Genomic DNA, 23,834 nt, shown 5'->3' on the forward strand with positions numbered 1-23,834 from the left:
ATCTCCGAATGTCTCCCCTGGGCAGATGAAAGACGGCGTGCCGGTGCCCCTGATTATTGCGGCCGGCGGTGGTGGCAGGGCCTATGGGGCCAAGACAGAAACGTTCCACCCAGAGAGACTGGAGAATAACTCCTCAGTTCTAGGGCTGAACGGCAATTCCGGAGCCGCAGGTAAAGCCCCGCCCTCTACCAGAAATTTCCCAGGGACCCTGAAGGCATAGTAGTCACTGGGCCCTGAGTACTGGGAGCTATTCTTATTGATGCCAATGTTGGGGGTGCTGGGGGGACCTCATTGCCTCTGAAGCTAGCTTGCAGGCTTGAGGCTTGCTGAATAACCCTATGGAGGCGCAGGACCCCAACCCTCCAGTTTCTAGAGCTGACAAAACCTGCACACCTTGCCTGGGAAGGGGCAGAAGGGGGTTCAACTCAGATTTGTTTGCCATTGCTGTGAATTGGAGTGTGTTCCTCATCTGAGCCTCACTGTAAGCTCGGTTCCCAGTTACTAGCATCGAATCAGCTCTATCGGAAGCCCCATCCCGTCTGTCTCTCTACTATACTGCCCTCTTTGGGCTTGGAGGACCTCAACCAAGGAGTTCATCCAGAAGATTCCACCTGGCAGGTTACCTCTTACAGTCCCAGGAGAGCCACTCATATGTGACTCAGTTCCTTCTGCATGGGTTTCCAGGGCCCACTGAGGTCATATCCTGGAGTCATTGGATTCGACGTCTCCTAGAATGTTGTATGGAGCAAGGAAGTGGAATGTGCACTGGACTCTCAAGGACCAGCAGGAGACATTCATTGTAATCAAGTGCTAGTGGCCATACACAGAGTGTAATTCTGTCTGTTAATCCCCTTTCCAAGAGCATAAGGCAGCCCCAGAAGTTCCCGAAGCACAGCTAAGCGGCTGCCAGCACCATCAGGCACTACCCCACTCCCTGCCGAGCTTCTCCACAACTCCGAAGCAGGCTGAGCCTGGCACAAGGCAGCTAGTAGACAAGTTTTCTTCCTGTCAGACTTAACTAGCCCACACTTGGCCCTTGAAGAATGTTTCTGAGCTCAGTCCGGTAGCTCTAACATCTACTACCCTGGACATTTCGATTTCAATCCTTATTATCTTCAAGTTCCAGGTGGGGAAATGGGGGTGGGGCTCAGAATGAGGAGGCAATGGCCTGGATTTCACAGCCAGCAAACAGCGAAACCCTTGGGACTAAATAGAGCCTGACCCTGCCAGGAACTAGTGCAGTGGCCTCGGCAGGGGCCCAGCAGTTGGTGGCAGAGACTTGTTAGAATGGAAACAGTAAAGTGATCCTTCACTTTCAAGAGTCGGCGGCCAGACACTGAGATGTTCCGTCATCATTCTGCCTGTCCGCAGTGTCCCCCAAGTCTCTACTGAAGTGCACTGACTCGAGAGGTCTGTCTGGAAGCAGGAAAACAAGGAACAACTTTATAGGCACATGCTGTGGTTTAAGAGGTGTCACTAGCGCCAATGGCTCGCTACTCCTAGGTCCTAGCTCCGTAATGAGCCGGGTCCTGAAACAGAGCTAGTGGGAATGGCCCTCAAAGACCACTACATCCCCTTTCTAACTTCCTCAGCTCCGGTTCAGTTCCTTCCGGTACCGCCAGCCCCTCAAGAGCCTCCTCTCATCTCTCCCGCAGGTGGTGGAGGCGGCTGGAATGATAACACTTCCTTGCTCTGGGCCGGAAAGTCTTTGTTGGAAGGCGCCGCCGGAGGACATTCCTGCCCCCAGGCCATGAAGAAGTGGGGGTGGGAGACAAGAGGGGGTTTCGGAGGGGGTGGAGGGGGGTGCTCCTCAGGTGGAGGAGGCGGAGGATATATAGGTAAAGATGATTCGCGTTCTAGGTGTCACTCTTCCCCCTCTTAGTCCTAGGCTCCTCCCTCCCTGTCACCTTCCCGCTCCCACCGCACCCCCCAGTGTAGACTGTGACGTCACTGCACGCTCCCCTCCCCTCTGCCTGGCTTGGGCCCGCCAGAGGTAGGGTGTTGGCTTCTGAGCCAGCATCCTTCCTCCAGGCTTGTGTAGCTATGGCATCAAGATCCTACGTGATCCTTGATCCCTCCCATCCCTCCCAACTCCCGCGCCCCTTTCAAAGCTGAACATAAAAGCGTTTGGCTTCCCCTAAGGTTCCATGAACCACCCAAGGACCAGGCAGCCCCGAAGACCAGATTCTTCTAGCCCCTACAGCTTATTTGAGGGGCCTGGCTAAGCCAGCAAAGCCAAGCCTGGTCTACAGTGTCACGGGCTCCTCCCTCTCAGCTTTCTGTCCAGCCCACTAGCTGCTTGAGAGCAGGATTGTTCATGCGGGTGAAAACTACACCCAGAAGCCACTGCAGGCAGCTTCAGACCCAGCCCTGCCCCGAACAGCCTGCCGTTGATTCCCCCATGGCCTTGGGAAGAGTTTGCAGCTAAGAGACTGGCAGATGATACCCCCACCCTCCCCCCAGATTAGGACACACTGCATGCCAGCACTGTGACGTTCTTCGTGTCTGTGTTTTGCTTTGTTGCTGTGTGGGAAACGCTTGTGCTAACCACACAAGCTTCCTTTGTAAGCTTTGGGTGGATGGGAGGACCCTGGGGCAGGGGGAACCCCAAGATCACCCAGTCCCAGATGAAAGGAGGGACAGGAGCCTGAAGGCACAGTGGCTCGTCTCCCCCCACCCCCAGATCCCATCATGACCCCCAAACGACCCAAGCAACTCTCTAAGCCACAAGAATGCACCCCAACCTCAAGAGACTAGCACCTTCTAGACTCTTGCTTGCCTGCTACTTCGTACGGAGGCCTCCGCAGTGTGAGACTCCCTGGATGATCTGACTCCAACCCAGAGGAGAGATTGGCCCCACACACCCGGCATCTACAGAGTTAAACCAATGTACAGCTGCTGTGCCTGAACCCTCCCTTCCCTCCACACCTCCCTGTTCCACAGGCCCCCAGTGACCCGTAGCTTTGGCCAGAACTGCATGCCTGTTGATGTGCCTGAGTGTTGAGACTTGGGCACCCACCTTTTGGGGTTCAACTCTTCTCTGGTTTGCCACAGGTGGCAACGCAGCCTCAAACAATGACCCCGAAATGGATGGGGAAGATGGGGTTTCCTTCATCAGTCCATTGGGTATCCTGTACACCCCGGCCTTAAAAGGTACCCCCTCTACCAGGTGACGATACAAACGTAAGCCATTTCTCCCACCAACCTGCAAATTATGTGGGGTCAGGCGTACCAAGGCGTGGCTGTGGACCTTCTGCAGATACAAGTCTTCCCCACAGCTCACCTCAACATATTGTGTGGAAGTTGGGGGTATGTGACTGAATTTAGGCAGAGAGGCAGAGCATGGACCACCCGACAGGGCAGGAAAATGACACAAGAGTAGCTAGAACGTGTACCAGCGCCAGGGTCCTGAATGCCAGTCTCTCACTTACACACAGACAGACACACATCCTCAGCCACAGCTCTGCTCACCCAAAGCACGGAGAGGTGCTTTCAGCCGCAGAGGGACCTAGACAGGGACCACAAGAATCCATAGCAAGCAACCGGAGACAAAGTTCAAGGGCAGGGACCCGAGGGTCCAGGGCGATGGATCTTCGTGTTCAGCCTGAGACCTGTCCTCCCTCCTTGTCACCAGTGATGGAGGGCCATGGGGAAGTGAATATCAAGCACTATCTAAACTGCAGCCACTGTGAAGTAGACGAATGTCACATGGACCCCGAGAGCCACAAAGTCATCTGCTTCTGTGACCATGGGACCGTGCTGGCTGACGATGGTGTCTCCTGCATTGGTAAGGGACAGCAATGGGAGAGGGGAGGAGGGGCAAAGCTTAAGCCAACTGAAGGAGAACCAGTTGTTTTCTAAGCGTCTTGTCTGTCGCTCGTTCACATTCCGAAAACTGAGCGAAGAGACCTTGTGTGAAGGGCGTGGCACCTGAGGCGGTCTCAGAATTGCCTACAAACTTACCAAACCCAGGGAGCAACACCTGAGGCATCTCTACCAAGGGGCCAAACATCCTGTGTCACTCAAGTACCTATCATGGGGACCTCACCACTCCGAAGACACCCCTGTATTGAGGAGTTTCAGAGCCAGGCCCTGTGACTTTGAACTTCCTGTGTTTGGTTCCTGACTGGACACAGACTTTAGTACACACGTTCGATGAGGATGCGTTTGTTTTTGAGTCTCCTCCATATTCAATAGCTTTTGTTCTGAGCAAACAGAGCTCTAAGCCTGCTTCCATCCTAGAGCCCCTCTTCTACACATGCTCCAAGTCTCCCTTGAGACACACAGGTTCCAAGCCAGACCCAGAGGCACAGGCCTCTGACCCCAGTGGAGACAGAAGAGTGGAAACATCAAGGCCTGACTGGGCTACGGAGGAATTTAAGGCTAGCCTGAGTAACTTAATCGAACCCTGTCTCAAAGTAAAAACTACACAAAGGTCTGGGGATGTAGCTCAGGGTATACACTAGACCTGACTTCAGTCCAAAGGGAGAAGGTGGGTGGAGGGAGGAAAGAAAGGAAAAGAAAAATATATATAGTAAAGAAACAAGGTGTGGGAAGGAGAGGGGAAAGGATGGGGAAGGGGAAGGGGAGGAGAGAGGAGGAAGAGAAAAGGAAGAAAGGAAAGGAAAGAGGAAAGGAGGGAGGGAAGGGGAAAGAATGGGAGAAGAAAGAGAAAAAGGAAGAGGAGAGGACAAGAGGAGAAGAAGGGGAAGGGAAGAGGGAGGAGAGGAGAAGAGAGGAGAGGAGAAGAGAGGAGAGGAGAGGAGAGGAGAGGAGAGAAGAGAAGAGAAGAGAAGAGAGAAGAGAAGAGAAGAGAGGAGGAGAGAGGAGAGGAGAAAGGAAAGCGGGAAGGGGTAGAGGTAGGGACAGGGAAGGAAGGGAAGGAAAGGAAAGGAAGGAGAGGGAGAAAAGGAAAAGGAAAGGAAGGAAAGGGAGGGGTAGTCTGTGAACAGAATGCATTCAGTCTGGCCAGGATGGGGCTCACAGGGTCTTCTCCTGTTCTAAGGCCATAAGAAACAATTTCACTCCTGAGGGTGTCACCAAGGGACCTTACTTCTGGGTCCTCCCGAGTATGGACTCAGTCCCCTAAGGTTCCCAAGTCTCTTCCATGTCCACTCCTGTTTTCCCCCTCTGTCCGCATCCCATCCTTGTGCAGCTGATTTTGGGGACCGACACCCAAGATTGATATTCGTCCCTGTGGAATTTTCCCTCTACCCCAAAGCTACTGCTGGGAGCCTATGAGACCAGGATGAGCCTGCTTAGGGTCCATTGTCCCCTGAAAAGGGAGGTGTGACAAGATCTCCAGAGACGGGGAACAGCAGGTGGCTTTTCCAGCTGGGGAGGGTATTTCTGACTTGGGACCTGCTCAGAGGAGAATCAGCATGGTGGTCAGTGCCCCGTCGGGACCTGTCTTCCAGTGTCGCCCACCCCGGAACCCCACCTGCCGCTCTCATTGATCCTCTCCGTCGTGACCTCTGCCCTGGTGGCCGCTCTCGTTCTGGCATTCTCCGGCATCATGATTGGTGAGTACGCCAGAGCAGCAGCGCTTCTGAGGGGACAAAACAAGTCCTGAAAGGATAGCGTCTAAGGATATTCATGGACACCAAGGTCACCCTGCCCTGAGAGGTCCCAGACCTGGGTGGGCCAAGTGAGAGCAGAACCGTCAACCCTCTACCCACCAGAGGATCTGCAGTTTCAGAGAGGAGTCTCTGATGCTGATCTCTGACTCTGCATGGCCTACTGACTGCTCACGGAGATGGAAACCCTTCAGTGCCCAACACAATAGAGAAAGCTTTTCCTGCACCCCCATCTTTGCTGTCAGCTCTTCTGTGCTTGAGGGAACTCTGGTCCTGACTGGGGCCACCCCCTGTGTATATGTGGCTCAAGCCATACTAGCCAGAGATTTAAAACTGGTTTCTGAGTACCTTCCATCCAACTAAGGTGAGCCCGTCACAGAGGCTGGATATGTCTGTGCGACAGGACCTTGTGTCTGTGCTCAATGTGGACCATGCAGCTATGCAATGCTCTGACAGATAAGCAGAGACAGGAGCCAGGCAGAGGGAATATCCCAGAAGTATGCAGGCAGAATCATTCCTAGGAGACCTGAGATACCTCTGATGGCCATCATGGGTCCCAAAATGCCCCCCAAGAAACTCTCTAAAACATCCCTCTGCTGTGTGACCTTCACAAGGTCCCTAACTAACCTCCTTTTGCTCCTTCATGTCTAATGGATCTCAGCCATCTCCCTAATAAAATCCTGGCACGTCCATCTGTTAGGGGTTAGTTTTAATTTTCAATCTGACCCAGCCTAGAATCATCTGAGAAGATCATCTCAGTGACGAGTTGTCTAATTTAGGTGACCTGTAGACATGTCTGTGAAGGATTTTCTTAGTTGTGTTAAGTGACATGAGATGACCCACCCTAAAAGTGGCAACACCTCCCCAAACCCCCAGGTTTGGTTACTAGACCAAAGAGATTTAAAAGGGAGAATGTGAGGTGAGTCCAGGCATTCCTTTCTTCTCTGCTCTTGACTAGATGTGACCAAACCCCTTCAAGTTCTTGCTGTCTTGACTTCCCCACAATGATGGACTATATACCCTGGACTCGTGAGCCAAAGAAAACCCTTTCTCCCCTAAACTGCTTTGTCGGTCTGTTAACAAAACCCCGTGCCTGTGTGACACAATAAAAAATATTCCAGTTAGGTGATTTTAAGTGTCACGCTTGTTCTCCATGGAGAAGGAATACTCTGACACGCTCAATCACTTTGTTAGTGCTGTTAACGGTGATAGGAAAGTTGAGAGGTCAAGGTCTGGAAGAGGTGGCCTCTGCTGAGCCTCACCTGGTCCAGGCCCCCTCACAGCCGACACCCATCTGCCCGCAGTGTACCGCCGGAAGCACCAGGAGTTGCAAGCTATGCAGATGGAGCTGCAGAGCCCTGAGTATAAGCTAAGCAAGCTACGGACCTCGACCATCATGACAGACTACAACCCCAACTACTGCTTTGCTGGCAAGACTTCATCCATCAGTGACCTGAAGGAGGTGCCTCGGAAAAACATCACCCTCATCCGGTGAGCTTCCTGCCTCTGTCCCAGGGCTGGGTTCTCAGTGCCATGGCCTCCTCTAGCCACAGGGAGCCTGAACAGCCATCCCCGGGTACAGCCCCGGCCTCTCGGGGAGACATGCTTAGTGTCCATAGGCTCATGGGAATGTTTGCTTGCTTCAGCACCCTGTGTGTTCACGCAATTTATGAAATGAAAAGGATAAATCAAGTTCTCAACGTTCAGAAGACTCCTGGCCCCAGTTCTGTTCTCTGAGCATCCAAAGAACTCATGATTTCCTCTGTCATCCACCACGACACCCCACAGCGAGGATCTGTCAATCATCTGCCCCTGTTCCCAGAAGTATCGCCCTCTTCCAGATATGAGTCATCCCTCACCTTTGTCCCTAGCAGACACCAAGGACTCACTAACTCTTCATTACGTGAATAAACATCTGATCATCTTCATGAATCCCTGGTTAGACCTGTGTTTGATCTATTTTCTGTGTGCTATAACACAATGCCACAGGATGGGTAGTTATAAAGAAAAGAGGTTCGATTGGTCTCAGAGTTAGGATCCCGAGGTCTGTGACTGTATCTGGTGATGACCTTCTTGCTTGCAAAGACAGAGCTGGGTACCCTAAGCTACCAGGACCCGCCCATGGGATGCTCCACCCTAATGGCCTTGCCTCATCTGAATCACTTCCTCTCCTCATAGTCAGGATTGCTTTTCTGCATGTGAACCTCAAACCTTAGCAGACCTGTTCTCACCAGAGCAGATAAAGAAATGGAGGCCCAGTAACAGTGCAAACATTAGTTTCTCCAACACTCTTGGTAGCTATATGAACACACTTGAGGGCAGGCCCCATGCCCAGCAGTAGGTGGCTAACACAAAGTGAACTCGATGGTATTTTTTGGAAGTTTTCTGACTCATAATGCTTTACCTGGGCTACCAATGCTGCTGCTGTTGCTGCTTCTTCCTCCTCCTCCTCCTCTTCCTCTTCCTCCTCTTCCTCCTCCTCCTCTTCCCCCTCTTCTTCTTCCTCCTCCTCCTCTTCCTCTTCTTCCTCCTCCTCCTTCTCCTCCTCCTCTTCTTCCCCTTCTTCTTCCTCTTCTTCTTCCTCTTCCTCTTCTTCCTCCTCTTCTTGTTACCTTACAGGTCTTTTACTTGTGTATTATGGTTTTTAGCTTTGTGTTTTTAGGAGATTTGTGTGTATGAATGTGTGTGTCTCTGAGTTTCTTTGGGTTTTTTGTTTTTGTTTTTATTTTTTGTTTGTTTTGTCCTATTCTGACTGGTTTGTTTGGATTTTGTATTGTTGTTGTTGTTGTTACGTTAGATTCCTGTTTTGTTTTTTTATGAGAGAAATAAAGGGTATGGATTTAGGTGGGTGGGTGATCTGGGAGGAGTTAGGGAAGGGGAAACCATAATATGAATAAATTGTATGAAAATATGCTCACTTTCAGTTTAAAAAAATAAAATAAGGCAATTTAAATAAGAAAGGAAAGAAAGAAGAGAAGAGAAATGGGGGCCCAGGGTGACATAGTGAAGCCAAGCTGAAGGTGTAACTCCCGAGTGGTCGCCCTTCCTCTTGTGTGTACACTGCATGTGACACTGATCTCCAGGTCCCCAGCTGCCTGTGGTTCACTTAACTGTGACTTGTCTTGTCTTCTTGGTACAGGGGCCTAGGCCATGGCGCATTTGGGGAGGTGTATGAAGGCCAGGTATCTGGAATGCCCAATGACCCAAGCCCTCTACAAGTGGCTGTAAAGGTGAGGGGTGGCTCCACCTTCCGCCTAGCCTTAGCCTGAGGTCCCTGTGGGCTACGGCCACAGCTCACAGCCGCCTTCTCCTCCACCCTCCCTTCCAGACGCTGCCGGAAGTGTGTTCAGAGCAAGATGAGCTGGACTTCCTCATGGAAGCGCTGATCATCAGGTAAAGGCACAGAGGCCCAGCCTCTCCCCCGGCCCCTCAAGGCATAGAAAGATCTTTCTAATGGATGGGTACCTTTAGAGGAAACCGGATATATGTTGGTCCCAACATCCCCCTACCCACACAACCATGGGAAGGACCCCTGAAGTGGAACAACCCCCATGATTATCTCAGGAAGGATTGAGTGGCCTAATTACTGGTAGCACCATGCCTCCCCGGCTTCCTAGTGCCAGCCATTGGCTCCAATTCCTCACTTAAGGAAGCAAGCTCCCTTCTGGCTTCCCCCCATCCCCCGCTTAAGTGACTCTTCCAGAGCTGAGGTCCTTGGACATAGAGTAAGGAAGCCAATGAAAGGTAGCCGACCAACATACCCCACATCGACAATGACAAGGGCTGCACACTAACAGGTGAGGCAGGCCTGCATTGAAACCAGGAACTTCCTGAGGGTAGCAATTCAGGTCTCTTGAAGGAGGAGGCAGACAGTTGTCCTTGTGACCTGAAGGAGGCTCACAGATGTCTCTGGCGCTATGATGCCTCCAAACATCCTGACCCGGGGAGGTGGCCTGGAGTGGTCCAGGTTGAAGCAGCAAGAATACAGCCAAAAGCTGTCTGAGTGGTACCTTTATAGGCTCTGGAACATGGGGAAGACACACTGCCAGGATAGCACTTTGCTTTAAAAAATAATATTTATTTTCTAGTTATATATGTCATATAAGAGTAATAAATAAAACCTAAAACGTATAAGATTACATAGGAGAGCTTAATCATGTAGTATTCCTACTAGGTAGTAATAAATGGATATATTTCAGCATATAATCACCAGTCTTTCAACTCAGAGTGTGTGTGTGTGTGTGTGTGTGTGTGTGTGTGTGTGTGTGTGTGTGTCCCCATCTGGGGTTTCCTAGCCCCACTGTTCTGCATATTCTAAAATGACAAGATAAACCAAATCTCAGGACCTTGGGTCTTAATCAGTCCCTGCCCATGTGGAGTCTTTAGAAGACTATAGAGATCAGTGGGCCATCTCTCCTCCTGATGCTCTGTCACAGACTGTCACCACACAGGTCACACGATTTCCCTTTCAGAAGCTACTCCTCCAACTTCTGCCTGAGACCTTCCTTAGAGAATTCAGGTATAAATTCATGCAGCAGTGCTCACACATGCAAACTCTAAAAACATCTGTACACATGCAAACACTCACATACACACACACACATGCACAAACACACACATACATATAAATATATGTGTACACATGCATACACACAAACACATACAAACACATGCACACATATAAACATACACCAAACACATGCAAATATACACACATGTGCACACACGGGGCACGCACACACTCACACATGCAAAGTACACATACATGTACTTTGTCACCTCAGAGTCCTCTGACTCCAACAGAATCCTTTTCTGTTAATTCAACTCCTGCCAAGCCTGCTCAATCTATACATCTCTCCAGGGAGGTTTACTTTAAGTTCAACCAGAGACCCCTGCTGCCCATATTTATAGAATATAGCATCATAGCATGGTTGCTGAAACCACGACTCTGTGCCCTGCTTCTCTTGATGGTCCCAGACCTGGCTCCGTTAAATTTGATTATGCCCTCTGCCCTGTAGCAAATTCAACCACCAGAACATTGTCCGCTGCATCGGGGTGAGTCTGCAAGCCCTGCCCCGCTTCATCCTGCTGGAGCTCATGGCTGGTGGAGACCTCAAGTCCTTCCTCAGGGAGACACGTCCTCGCCCGGTGAGTGAGAGCGTCTTCTCTCCAGGGCTCATGTCCGGGGGAGTGGGTTGCAAGGGAAGTACATGCTTGATGGGCTCCTAGGAGTCAGCCCTGGGGTTTGGTCATGAAGAGAATGGTCAGGATCGAATGGACAGAGAGTGGATGGTGGACGAGAACCTAAGGAGACTGTACAAGCCCTACACGATAGATTCGATAACCTGATTCATGACCTGATGACTCTGGACCAGCAAACTCAGAGAGGGACTTGCATGCTAACCGTGTCACTCACCGGCTCTCCACCCGAGGATTCCGAACCCACTGATCTCTTCTCAAAAACAAATATAATAGGCAGCACCCTGACTGTGTAGTTTTCAGTATAATAATAACAATAATAACAATAATAATAATAATGACAACGACAACATCATGTTGGAATACCTAGGAGGTAGTATGTATGCCTGTGGTGTCGTGTATGAGGGACAGAACTTGTGAAAAACTCTAAGGTACATCCATGAAGCCCAGCCTTTAACCCCTGCATAGCCATCAGGCATCATACAACACAGGGCAGCCTCACTTTCTTTGGCCTTAGCATCTGTGCAGATGAAAACTGAGTTCTCTCACCTGCCACTGCCCCCCAGCAAGGCCCCTGTCCGTTCTCTGCCCTTGCCCTGAGGGTCTCGCTGGAGTTGCTGGCAGAGCTCATGGAGACAGACCATTGTCCCAGCACAGCAGGCAGGAGAAACAGATCCTTGGTGCCTTCACTCTCCGACCCCTACAGTGCCACCCTAGGGGAGGTTAGTGTGGAGGCTGCTGTCTATTCTGATCTTAACACCAGGCACCATCTGAGGGGTGCTCTTGAGAGAACCCCCTTTTCCAGAATTTTGATCCCATCCATCGAATCTAATCTTGGTGACATCTTTCCTTTGGGTGCTAACCACACATCCAAGTGTCCACGGAACCACAGCCAGGTGGCCCTGCAGTCACCCTGTTCACTGGCCTTCCTCTGCGCACTCCACATAAGCTGTCCTTCCTTCGATGCTGGCCCAGGGGAGCAGCTTTACAGATTGCAGCACTGCCCTCCAGAGTCTTCCCTAACCCCCCACTGCTGACATCTCTGAGCAACGGCTTCCTGGGGAACTGGAGGGTTTGTTGGGGTCCCTCCATGCGCTTGGTGTCACAAAGGCAGCTTAACTCCAAGTGTTTGGTTGACTATGAGAAAGGAATGTGACTTGTAGTGAACCAGTGAATCTTTACAGATGATGCAGAGGGATAGCCCAGGTACTTGGGATGAAAAAACAAGGGCACTAGAGAAGGGGTGGGTTCTAGGTCTGGAGTTTGCTGGATCCCAGGCCTGAATTCCTCTAGATCAGTAGTTCTCAACCTTCCCAATGCTGCAACCCTTTTTTATACAGATCCTCATGTCGTGGTGAACCACAAAATTGTTTTCACTGAAACTTCATAACTGTAATTTTGCTACTGTTATAAATAATAATGTAAATATCTGGTAGGCGACCCCGTGAGAGGGCCTTTCAACCCTCAGGTTGAGATCCAGTCAGCGTTCTAGATTCGTCTGTTCCATTGATGATTTCTGTATCCAGAAGCCAGGTCCTGGAGACCTCACAGCTTATTTGGGAACATGGGTACAATAAACACAGGGCAAGAACATGGTGACACGGATATGACACTGGATGGTGGCACACTACTAAACAGTTTAGGCATTTAGATCGAGATGGGGGATCACCTTCATGACCCTGTCATGAGGCCGAGAGGGGAGCGCCCACAGATGCTCTTACACAGAAGAGGCTTCATGGAGAGCAGCTGATGTTGCTCTGAGTCACCCAGCTCTTTACACAAGGCTTTCCTTTTGAAATTCAATTTAGGCCAAGATCTTAAAGGAAATGAATGTTTAAGACACTTTTATCGATTTAATTTATTTATTTTCCTTTATGTGTACGGGTGTTTTGCCTGCATGTATGTCTGTGCACCATGTGTGTGGAGTTCCTGCAGAAGAGGGCATCAGATTGCGCTGGAGTTACATATGATTGTGAGCTGCTACATAAATCCTGAAAACCAGGTCCTGTAGAAGAGCAGCCAGTGCTCTAAACCACTGAACCATCTCTCCAGCCCCATGTTTAAAGGCCAGAGAGATGGCTCAATAGTTAAAACATTTGTGGTTAAAGTACTTGCCATACAAGGGCTGGAGTCCCTGCATCACCTCATGAAACATGCCTGAAATTCCAGCCACAGAAGATCAAGATGGGATTTCTAGAGCCAACAAGTGGCTGACAAAACTACCATATTGACGAGCTCTGGGTGCAACTGAGAACCCTGCCTCACTGAGAGACTAGCCATATTGATGAGCTCTGGGTGCAACTGAGAACCCTGCCTGAATGACTAAAATGAAAGCAAGTGATTCCTGACTTCAACCTGGGGCCTCTAATATGCACAAATGCACAATCACCTGCGCACACACATGCACACACACGCACACACCCACACAAACACGCACATGCACAAATGGGGAAATGCAATAAATACACAGACCACTGCAAGACATTACAGTAGAAGAAACATTATTCTCCATTGGTTTTCTCCCAGGTTTGCTTCGTCAGGTTGTAGCATGCACATGAACTCTGGGGTAAAATATGTAGAATACATTAAAGAGCAAGAATTGTCTGCCCTGCTGGATTCCTGTGGCCCAGACATCCCCAGCCCTGGCTGTACTTTGGACTCACCTGGGGCCTATTCATAAAGATGGATGCTTGACCACGTTTGGGGCAAAGCGAATGGTTTTTAAAGGGGTAAGCCCCTGGTAGTGCAGCGTGATTGGCCTCGGCTTCCTCACAAACAGAACCAATTTCCCACCTTCCCTCATCAGCGGGCCTCTTGTCTTCCCACAGAACCAGCCCACCTCTCTGGCCATGTTGGACCTTCTGCACGTGGCTCGGGACATTGCCTGTGGCTGTCAGTACCTGGAGGAAAATCACTTTATCCACCGGTGAGTCAGTGGCCTGCATCTCCTTGGAGCTTCCTGGATGCTTCCCTGTTGGTCCCAAGAGCAGATCCCTCCCTTTTAAGAGTAGACTCAGGCTTTCTCCAGAATTGTTTGAGTGAGACGTCTTTGAAAGGGGACCTGCCTCCCAAGGCATCTCTTGTCCCTGGGTAAAGTGAGTTCCTAAAATCTCCATGCTTGCCCAGAGGGGCTAGCTAGAGGCTGGTGAGCGACTTCGGCACTCCCATGGTCCTCCTGCCTGTACATTCAAGCCTTGTATCACCTTGAGCTTCCCCTACCTAGAAACTGGGTTCTTCAACTCATCCTTGTATTCATAGCATACTGTTGGACACTAAATACTGGCTTGGTAAGTTAATTTTTCTCTAAAATACTCCGAAGTGAAGCTTAATAATAGTTTCCTTTACCTCAGTGACATTTCGTCTGTCATCTCTGAACCTTGGGTTTAAATGCTGTGACACACTCACAATCAATGCCCAGGATCACCGTGACTCGTGTTTCCTCCCTCTTGGCTGCTGCCCACAGCTGATCTGAGCCCTGAAAAGCCAACTGTATTATTGGGTTCTTTGCAAAGCTCTTCTTAATGATTTGTTCCTAGCTCAGTCAATGATAGCCGGACAAACTCATGATTATTTATTAGCCCATGTCTTTAAACTGTTTAAGGCATGCTCATGGCCATTAGCGCACACAGGCACAGAGTCGAAAAGAGGATCCCTGAGTTCATTTAGAAGAGACGTGTGTAAGCGCATACAAGCCAGACTTCCTCCCTGATAGAGAGGAAGCCAGAGGTCAGGAAGGAGAGTCTCCCAGTTCCCAGAGTCACTCTGATACTAGTCAGTACCCTCTCTTAAGCCAGCTTCTCCCTCACTGCCCAGGCACTGCTTCGGCCCTCAGTCCTCCCTCTTGGTTCTGACCTTTGCCCACTTGCCACCATTCTGATCAGGAGAAATAACAGACGCAGAGGGGCGGCCAGGACCAGTCCTCTGTGCCTTCCAAAGCCACCTAGTCTGCTGCCCTTTTTATTGTGCCCAAAACATTCCATAAACCTCAACTCTGGGCTGTACCATGCCTCTATTGAGGCAAATTTGTGCCCCTTTGGAAATCAGCTCCTTTGGAGCCCCCCTTCCCATATCTTTAAGTCTAGATTCATCCATAACCAATTTGTATATCACCTCGGTGTCTTCATGTTTGCCTTCGCTGCTCGTGGAGACGGCTACACTCCGGCATTCCACCCATGTTTGGCACAGAGTGTCTGACTGAGGGATCATTTCCTTGACTGACAATCTGAAATCTGCCTCCTTATGGTGATAATCCCGATGAGATAACAGGATCACAGTCTCCCAAAACTCCTACCTCCAGATCTAGAAATGGTTCATGGAGACCAGACTGAGATATCTTAGTGATAGTTTGCTGCCCTTTGTGTGTGTGTGTGTGTGTGTGTGTGTGTGTGTGTGTGTGTGTGTGTGTGTGTAAGCATGTGGGGTAGGGAGTGCACTCATGTTCGTGTGGCTGTATGTACATATGTATATATGCGCATATGTTTATATGACTGCCATCGCAAGTGTTTGCACATGTGGAGGCCAGAGGTTGGCATCAAATGCCTTTTTCCATCCCTCTCCATCTTATTAGTTAAGAGAGTCCTTCCCTTAACCCACAGCACCTCACTCCAGCTAGGCTGTCCAACAAGGAGTTTCAGGGATCTGCCTGTGTCCGCCTCTCCAGTATGAGTGTAGTACCAGGAAGAGTTCGTAGACCCCAAAGGACCAATCAGGAGCCAATCTGTAGAGTCCTTTCTTCACGAGGTCAAGCTTGGGCTTAACTCACTGACAACTCACTGCCCACTGGATGGTTGTGGTGGAGAAGAGCCCAAACTCAACAAGGTTTTCTAGGAAATGACAAGCGAAGTGTGAGTGTTACTAACTCAGCGAGCATCTAAGTGGGGGAGGAGACAGCTCCTATGGACTTTAACATAATTGGCTGGTGCTGGGAACCTAACCATAAACTTACCTTCTGCTTTCCTCCTGATTGGTGGTTGTTAGAAAGTGAAGTGCCAGGGGCAGGCGTATAGCCTGGTGGTGCGGATTTGTTGGGGAATAACCTGGAGACTCATGCTAGACTCTGGTCTTGTTGGGGTCCCTGGGGGGTAACCTAGAAATTGGTGCTAGATGCAGATTGTGTGTGTGTGTGTGTGTGTGTGTGTGTGTGTGTGTGTGTGTGTGTGTGTGTGTTGGGGTCAGGGTTGGGCTAACCTAGAGTTGCAAGTTTTGTTGGGGAGTAGCCTAGAAACTGGTGCTAGGTACTGGCCTGTTAGTTAACTTGAGTTCAACCTTAGGTCAGGTTCTCTAAGATAGAGTCTGAACCCAAAACATTGGTCTCTCACGAGGTTACCAATCCAAGCCACCACCCCTGACTTTTTATGTGCGTATTGGGAGATCCAAACTCCGTTCTTCATACTTCTACAGCAAGCTCTTTAGCTTCTTCTCCCCAGCCTCTCATTTTGTCCTCCTCAAGAAGTTAAATGTCAAAGGTCAAGTGAAGATTGTGTTGAATGACCTATTTGAAAAGAAAGGAAACGTCTGGAAATTGCCCACCTCTGTCAGAGCTTTTCTCCTGGGCTCCTGTGGTATCTTGCATCAGGGAAGTGCCTTTTGCAGCTTCCAACTTGTTAAGAGTTTCCTGGGACCCTCCACAGCAGTTACCCTTGTAACTCTCCCTCGCCCAACACCCTTGACCCTGCCTCGCAGATTCCCAGGCCGCCGCATTTTCTGAACTCAGAGCAGACCCCCTCACCAGCCGCACGCTCCCACATTCTCTCTTCACTAAAATCGTTGCTTTTGGACATGGTTTAATGAAATTTCAAGATGCATGTGCTGTTCTACCAATCCCTTGTGTGTCTGATGGCATTATTTCCTTATCATTAAATTCAAAGTCACCTTTAAAGCAATGATCTCACACGCTTCCGTGTACAGACCTTTTGGGAGTTGTAAATGTTTCCCCACACACTTCATTATATTTCTCTTCAAAATTAACGGCTAATTGTTTTTCCTTTATTTTGGTGCCATTTTGTGCTTTCTAAGGTTCACTTTGGGTATTTTGTGAACCACTGCTCCTCCAAAATTCAGTTTCAGCCTTATGAATTGGTTAACAGCGCCTGGTTCTCACCCCAGACCGTCTTTCTGTAACCTTTCTGATACCCAATCGTACTTTAAAAATATTTTAGATTTAAACTTTTATTTTATTTCTCTTACATTTTTATGAGTATGAGTGTTTTGCCTGCATGTATGTATGTGCATAGCGTGTATCTGGTACCTATGGAGGTCAGACCTGGAACTGGAGTTACAGATGGTTGTGAGCCACCGTGTGGTTGCTGGGAAGTGAACCCAGGATCTCTACCAGAGCAGAAAGTGCTCTTAGCCACCGAGCAATCTCTCCATCCCCCTTTTACTCTATTTTTAAGGAGAGGGTCTCACTAGGTAGCCCAGGCTGGCCTAGGACTTGTATTTAGCCAAAAATAGCTGCAAATGCAGGCTCTCCAGTCTCAGACTTTCAAGTACTAAGAATATGCACGCCACCTTCCTGAGCTTCTTCAGTGTGTTTGTGTGTGTGTGTGTGTGTGTGTGTGTGTGTGTGTGTCTGTGTGTCTGTGTGTATGTGTTTGTGCATGTATGTGTGTCTGTGTGTGTTTGTGTGTGTGTGGTATGGGGGGGATGGTATATGATATGGGAGTGTGTATGTGTGTATGTGTGTGTGTTTGTGTGTGTGTGTTTGTGTGTGTGTGTGTGTGTGTGTGTGTGTGTGTTTGTGTGTGTGTGTGTGTGTGTGTGCATGTATGTGTGTATCTATGTAGGTCTGTGTATGTGATATGGGAGTGTGTATGTGTGTGTGTGCATGTGTGTGTGTGTGCGTGTGTTAGTATGCATAATGCATGTTTTCCATATATGTGGGCATATATGTGTAGGTGCATGCATATGTGTGCTCATCCATGTGGGGCTCAAGACTGAGGTCAGGAATTAGTCTATCTCTTTTCCTTCGGATTCACCGAGGCAGGCTCTTTCAGTCAAACACAAGGGTCTTTACATGGCTCACCTCGCTCGCCCACTTGCTCTGGAGACTCCCTGTCTAACCTTCCAGGGCTAGAATTGCAAGCAGGCCGCCCCACCATGCTGGCACTGGGTTCTGGGGAGACTAAGTTCCAGCCCACGTGCTTACACACCACCGAGGACCCCCCCCCAGCCCATCCTAATTGTTAGACGTCATCTCAGCCAGTTGTTTATCCTCCAAATCCATCCTCAACCAAGAAGAAGAACCTCCGTGAAGCCACTCGAAGTATAAAAACACCATCTGTGCCCCCGAAGGTACTTGCTGGTTGTTTTATGCACAGGGCTTTTAACATGATTAGCACCACACTCCAGACTTCTGGCTGGAGCCTCAGTTCCCACACCTATGTTGATGGGGAAGAATCAGTCTGGGGTCAAGGTGGACACGTCCAGCAGTGGTGCCTCAGAGGCATGCTGCAGGGGAATGAGCCACCTGGAGCCCAGGAACGAGTGCCAACTTCTCAGCTTGGAAAAAGTGACTCTTCAGCTGCAGGGCTTAGCAGTGGCGCTAGATAAAACTCACAGGTGTCAGAACGATACCGGTTATTATGAAAAAGAACTAGAAATGTTTGGAAGTATGGTAACCTGTTTGAATTTGAAGTCATAGTGTTCTGAACATTTCTTCAAACCGCCGGCAAAAGACTAACACTAAGCCGTGCTCTATGCAGAACGGTATTCCAAAGCCAGATAGCGTTTCTTATGCCCCTGTGCAGTCTGCCTTTAGCTTAGATTTTTCATAAAATGAGGATCATTATAATACCCTGCACATTGTAATGAGAATTAGACTTTAACAGTGCCTATCGCTCAACGAAAGACCAGCAAGTTCTACTTTAAATTATAGATGCCTTCATTGCTCGTATCTCAGTAAGCATTGTTAGATTAGTTGCTTTTCTGTTGCTGAGATAAAAAAAATAAATAAATAAAGCACCCATATTCAAAAGCAATTGTGAGGGAATGAGTTCATTTGGGCTTACAACTCCAGAGGGAGAGTCCGTCACCACAAGAGAAGCACCAGGAAGCCGAGAGATTACGTCTTCACCCATGAACACAGGGAGTGAGCTGGAAGTGGGGTGAGGCTCTAAAGATCACCCTTACTGATGCCTCCGGCAAGCCTCTGCCTCCCAAAGATTTCACAACCTCCCCTCAAAAGCACCACCAACCAGGAACCAGGAAGTGTGCAAATACATGAGCCAGTGAGAGGCAATTCTCATCCAAGCCACCACACTTTGCAACCAGTTCCCCTCATCCTGGTCTGGAATCGGCATGGCTGTCTCTGTCACAGTGAAGGATAATATAACAGTATAAATACAGGGTGAAGGGAAGGACTGTTTGAATTTCACCGAAGATGGAGGTCCTAGGTGTTGTTATTAAAATCTCATTGTTATTAAATATTGGCCTCGCCTGTCTGGATAGAGCACACAAAAACAGTATGGTTCCACGTGGTGAGATTTAATGGGAGAACAGGACAAGGGGAATTGGGGAGGGGGAGGAGAAAAGAGAATAAGGGCAGAGGAAATCTGCCTTTTATTTGGAATGTGACATAACTATTCCCAGGTGGATGTGCAAATTGAGCCAAAAGGTCTTCTGGGAATGTATGGCTGTTGCCATGACACCAGTGACCAAACTGTGTCACTGCTGAAGGCAATTCCTAATACCAACCAACACTAGGAAGTTTTATGTATAAAATTAAGAACCCTGTTTCCTCATGTGTTTTGCTTTCCAGCGATATTGCTGCTAGAAACTGTCTGCTGACCTGTCCAGGAGCTGGGAGAATAGCGAAGATCGGAGACTTCGGGATGGCCCGAGATATCTACAGGTGAGGATTAATCGCCTTGCTCCACCAACACCTTCCTCCACCAGCCAGTCTCCTCAGACAGACGCCTGTGACCGCTTATATCTAATATCACCTGGTATCTTGTTAGCTTTCCACATGGAATTTCAGCGAGAATCTTCCACAACATGGGAACCGTGGTTTGTCTCATCCCTCAGGTTCCAACCCTCAGAGCTGTTGTCCACATTCTAACACAGAGAACAACATGGACGCCTGACGTGGGCAAAGCTTTGAAAGGGGCTTTATAGCTTACTCACCCCCTCCCCTCAACGTGCAAAGATTCTAAACCATTAGGGTAGCATTCATTCATAGGCACAAACTCCCCAGGAAAGACAGGGTGCTAGGCCTTGCCCACAGTCAGAGAATCAGAAATGGAGTTCAAAACACATCCTAGCTTGGCTTCATTGTTTGCTCCTGTTTTCTCCCTGTCCCACTCTGAAAATGACATAAAAATTGCCAGTGAAGGAATGATGGTTGTAGCATGGTGATAGAACACTTGTAAGGCATGTACGAGCTCCAGTCTTGGTCCTCAACACTTTAAATAATGATAATAACAGTAATGAATACAGGGTCTTTATATATAATAGAGTGGTTCTGCTGTACTTTCTCTCTTTACCTCCCGATCTTAGTTTCTTCTTCCTTCTAGTTATTTACAACTCCGACATGATAGGTGGGATGAGCATGCTGGTCTTTGCGTGGTCGATAATTAACTCATTCATTGCAACTAAGTGGGATCATGGACATAGAGCTTTCAGTCTCTGAGCATTGCATAAGATTATCTGGAAACCACAGAGGACTTTGGTGAGAATTAAAACCCATCTCCTGAGACAGAGTGCTGCTGTCATGGCTCAAGAGCACAGTCCATCATGGTAGGGGAAGTCAAGGCAGTAGGGGCTTGAAGTAGCTGCTCATATCACACCCACAATCAGGAAACAGAGAGAGATGAATACATGCTCAACATGCTTTTTCTACTTCTACTTCTACTTCTACTTCTACTTCTACTTCTACTTCTTCTTCTTCTTCTTCTTCTTCTTCTTCTTCTTCTTCTTCTTCTTCTTCTTCTTCTTCTTCTTCTTCTTCTTCCTCTTCTTCTTCTTCTCCTCCTCTTCCTCCTCCCCCTCCTCCTCCTCCTCCCCCTCCTCCTCCTTCTCTTCCTCCTCCTTCCCTACTCCCTCCCTCCCTCCTCCTCTCCTCCTTCCTTCCTTCCTTCCTTCCTCCTCCTCCTCTTCTTCCAGTCCAGAACCCAAGTCCAGGTAATGATGTCACGCCCCCCCTCCAGGGCATGTCTTCCCACCTCACTTAACCTATTTAAGACAATCCCTTGTAGGCATGCCCAGAGAGGCTCATCATCCAGGTGATTCTAGAGCCTGTTCCACTGAGAATCAGCGCTAACCATCACAGCCTCCTCCCCAAGTCTCTGCATCCCTTCCTGTACTTTCTCTGGACATCGGGAATTGCCTCCAGTTTCAAGGACAGCAGTGTCATGTGTTATCTGGCCCTTCCTTCCTTGCTGGGTCTTCCTCTCTGACAACTTCCTGGAAGTCAGGATTTCCATCTCTGTGGCACACACTTGAGCTAGATGGACAGCTCAAGATGGACATATTGCTTCTGGACCACGGTTGCAGAGCCCTAGGTTATGGTCATAGGTTTGCCTCTATTGCTCCAACCTATGGTACAGTACATCGGGGCAGGAACACATGGCACCATGTTCTCCTCATGGTGGCCTCACAGAAGTATAGACAAAAGGATGACTGGACTGTGGTCCACACATCCTCAAGAGCATGCTTCCTGTGACCTAACTGCCTTCTGAGACGCCCCACCACCCAGAGCAGTGACTTTCAACCTTCCTAACGCTGAGACCGGTCACTGCAGTGCCTCACGTTCTGGTGACTTCCAACCATAGCATTATCTTCATCGATACCTCATAACAGTAATTTTGCTACTGTGATGAATTGCAATGCAAATATTTTTGGAAGGAGAGGTTTTCCAAAGGAGTTGATACCCACAGGTTGAAAACTGCTAACTTAAAGGCTCTACTACATCCCAGAAGTACGCCAGGTTGGTGACTAAGACAATAGCACCTGACTTCTAGGGACACTTAAGATCTAAACCAAAGCAAGCCCTTATCTCCAGACTTCAGCCCATACTCCAGTTGTATGCATTTGTAGATTGTTAGGCCAGATATGGTCTTTGATGAGAACTTGACCAGCTCCGTAAATGCCTCTCTGTGCTGCCCTTGTCTCTACCCGCTGCCCCTTTCTCTACCCTTATTGTATGTCCAGAAAATCAATCTTTCGTCCACAGACCTCCATACCTACTATATTATCACACACGATGTCTGTGTTGCAATTTCAGGGGTGTGTGTCTCGTCTACTGAACTGTATCCTTGGGAGAAAGAGAGTCTATGATTTATTTATGACTTCAGCACATGGCAGAGTACTTGATACATTCTAATACTCAGACCATGTTTATTGAAGTCATTAATTAGTGTAGACAGCTGGTGGGAAGCTGCTTCCCATAACACACACGGGCTCAGAACACTAGGTGTGGAATTGGCTTAACGGGTAAATGAGTTAATTTATTAGTTCTTATTAGCCAGTTGCGTCAATGGCATTACTGATGAAAACCAATAAATTAATTCGTCTATGTGCTAAGCCAGCTCTGTGCACAGCCTGTGTCCTTCTGTTTGGGTGTGTTATGGGAGGCAGCCTCCGGCCAGCTGTCTAGATTATTTGTTGAGTACCAACAGTGAATGAAACGCCACTGTATAACTCCCATGGAAGACCAGAAATGAGTAAGACACAAGCCCTGATCTCAGCCCTCCCATTCTGGAAGTCGAATTACTGTAGGTCATCAGAAACACGCTGTACTTCTAAGGGCAGAGTAATATTATTCATTGTGAATTATAATAAACAAAACCCAACAGGGAAATCTAAACAGTTGCTAGCAGGGACCTTAGTCGCTGCATAGATCTTTCCCTCGGTGCCTCCAGTGGGCCATTAAGTGACACTGGGATTCTTAACTAAATGATCTGTGCTCCCCTGTTCTCCTCCCCGGCCACCCAGGACCTGTCTTTAATTTCAGTTTGTTCACAGGCAGGCAGAGCTTCTGTTCAGATCCCTTCAGATCCAAGCATGGTCTCCTCCTCTCCCCACACAGGGCCAGCTACTACAGAAAGGGAGGCTGTGCCATGCTGCCAGTGAAGTGGATGCCCCCGGAGGCCTTCATGGAAGGAATATTTACTTCTAAAACAGATACATGGTAAGTCTTTCTACTGCCCTCTTCCAAGCATCACTGTGGCCCGAGATGGTGATCTTGGACCAACTGGAGTACACTCCTCCGGCAGCTCCTTTGCTATGAGACGGAAAGGAAGAAGTCATGGTGTAGGCTCATAAGTGGTCATTTATCAGGATGATCAGAAAGGCATCTTAACATGCACATCGCCAGGCCCTACACTAAGAGCTGATGATTCAAGAATGGGATCCAGATGAACTTGCATTTCTACCAAGCTCGCCAGTGATGCTGACTTCAATGGCTGGCAGGCTACATATTGAGACTCCCTTATCCTTTTTAAATGGCAAGTCGAACACAAGCTCCCTCACAAAGCACGAACATACTTGTATACATTGTATACACACACACACACACACACACACACACACACACACACACACACCCCAGTAAAAGGAGTCTTTTGAATTGCATTAAACCCCATAACAAGAAGAAAAAGGTGGGGAAAAAAAAAAACACTTAGAACAGGTTAGACCCAGACAAGTTCATGGACAAGTCATTTCTCCACTAGAAGAGAAAAATGTTGACATCCAAAACCACAATTCAGATTCAGAACCAGCATGTTCAGTCTCCTCAGAGTCCCAAATGCCCAGGAATTGAAAGTATGAGTATAGCAAGTAGGAAAATTGGTTAAAGGTCTGTAAGAACTAACCAAGTCCTCTGGGTCAACCCTTCACCCTCTGAATTCTGTGGCCTGTTCTTCCTCTGTCACTAAACCCAGTGCTCTCTCATCAAAGGGATTCCCAAAGGCCCTCTGGTGTAGCATCGACACCATCATTGCTGATGAGGTACCCAATCATAGCAGGAACAGCTTTCAAAGTCTACCTAGTGTAGGGTGTGTCCTCCTTGCACCAAGAGCCCTGGAAGCCATGAAATCATGAGATTCTAATCCCAGAATCCCA

General features: G+C 48.8%; 1 protein-coding gene across 2 annotated transcripts in view; it reads left to right on the plus strand.

Moving 5' to 3' along the window:
• Positions 1 to 1,690: 1,690 nt before the first annotated feature.
• The window catches only part of Alk (ALK receptor tyrosine kinase), a 34,826-nt gene continuing 12,682 nt past the window's right edge, over positions 1,691 to 23,834 (plus strand). Inside the window, exons 1-11 of one of the 2 annotated variants that reach the window (XM_032908950.1) lie at positions 1,691 to 1,764; positions 3,055 to 3,153; positions 3,635 to 3,787; positions 5,418 to 5,522; positions 6,881 to 7,067; positions 8,716 to 8,806; positions 8,905 to 8,969; positions 10,595 to 10,724; positions 13,604 to 13,701; positions 19,534 to 19,626; positions 22,801 to 22,902. In XM_032908950.1, the coding sequence (XP_032764841.1) occupies positions 3,087 to 3,153; positions 3,635 to 3,787; positions 5,418 to 5,522; positions 6,881 to 7,067; positions 8,716 to 8,806; positions 8,905 to 8,969; positions 10,595 to 10,724; positions 13,604 to 13,701; positions 19,534 to 19,626; positions 22,801 to 22,902 (1,091 nt within the window). In that variant the 5' untranslated portion in view covers positions 1,691 to 1,764; positions 3,055 to 3,086. Of the gene's footprint in view, positions 1,765 to 2,845; positions 3,154 to 3,634; positions 3,788 to 5,417; positions 5,523 to 6,880; positions 7,068 to 8,715; positions 8,807 to 8,904; positions 8,970 to 10,594; positions 10,725 to 13,603; positions 13,702 to 19,533; positions 19,627 to 22,800; positions 22,903 to 23,834 lie in introns of those variants that run through there. The other variant, XM_032908951.1, reaches the window with a different exon arrangement.

Source organism: Rattus rattus, chromosome 7 (genome assembly GCF_011064425.1).
Source record: "Rattus rattus isolate New Zealand chromosome 7, Rrattus_CSIRO_v1, whole genome shotgun sequence".
NCBI classification, from domain to species: Eukaryota; Metazoa; Chordata; class Mammalia; order Rodentia; family Muridae; genus Rattus; species Rattus rattus.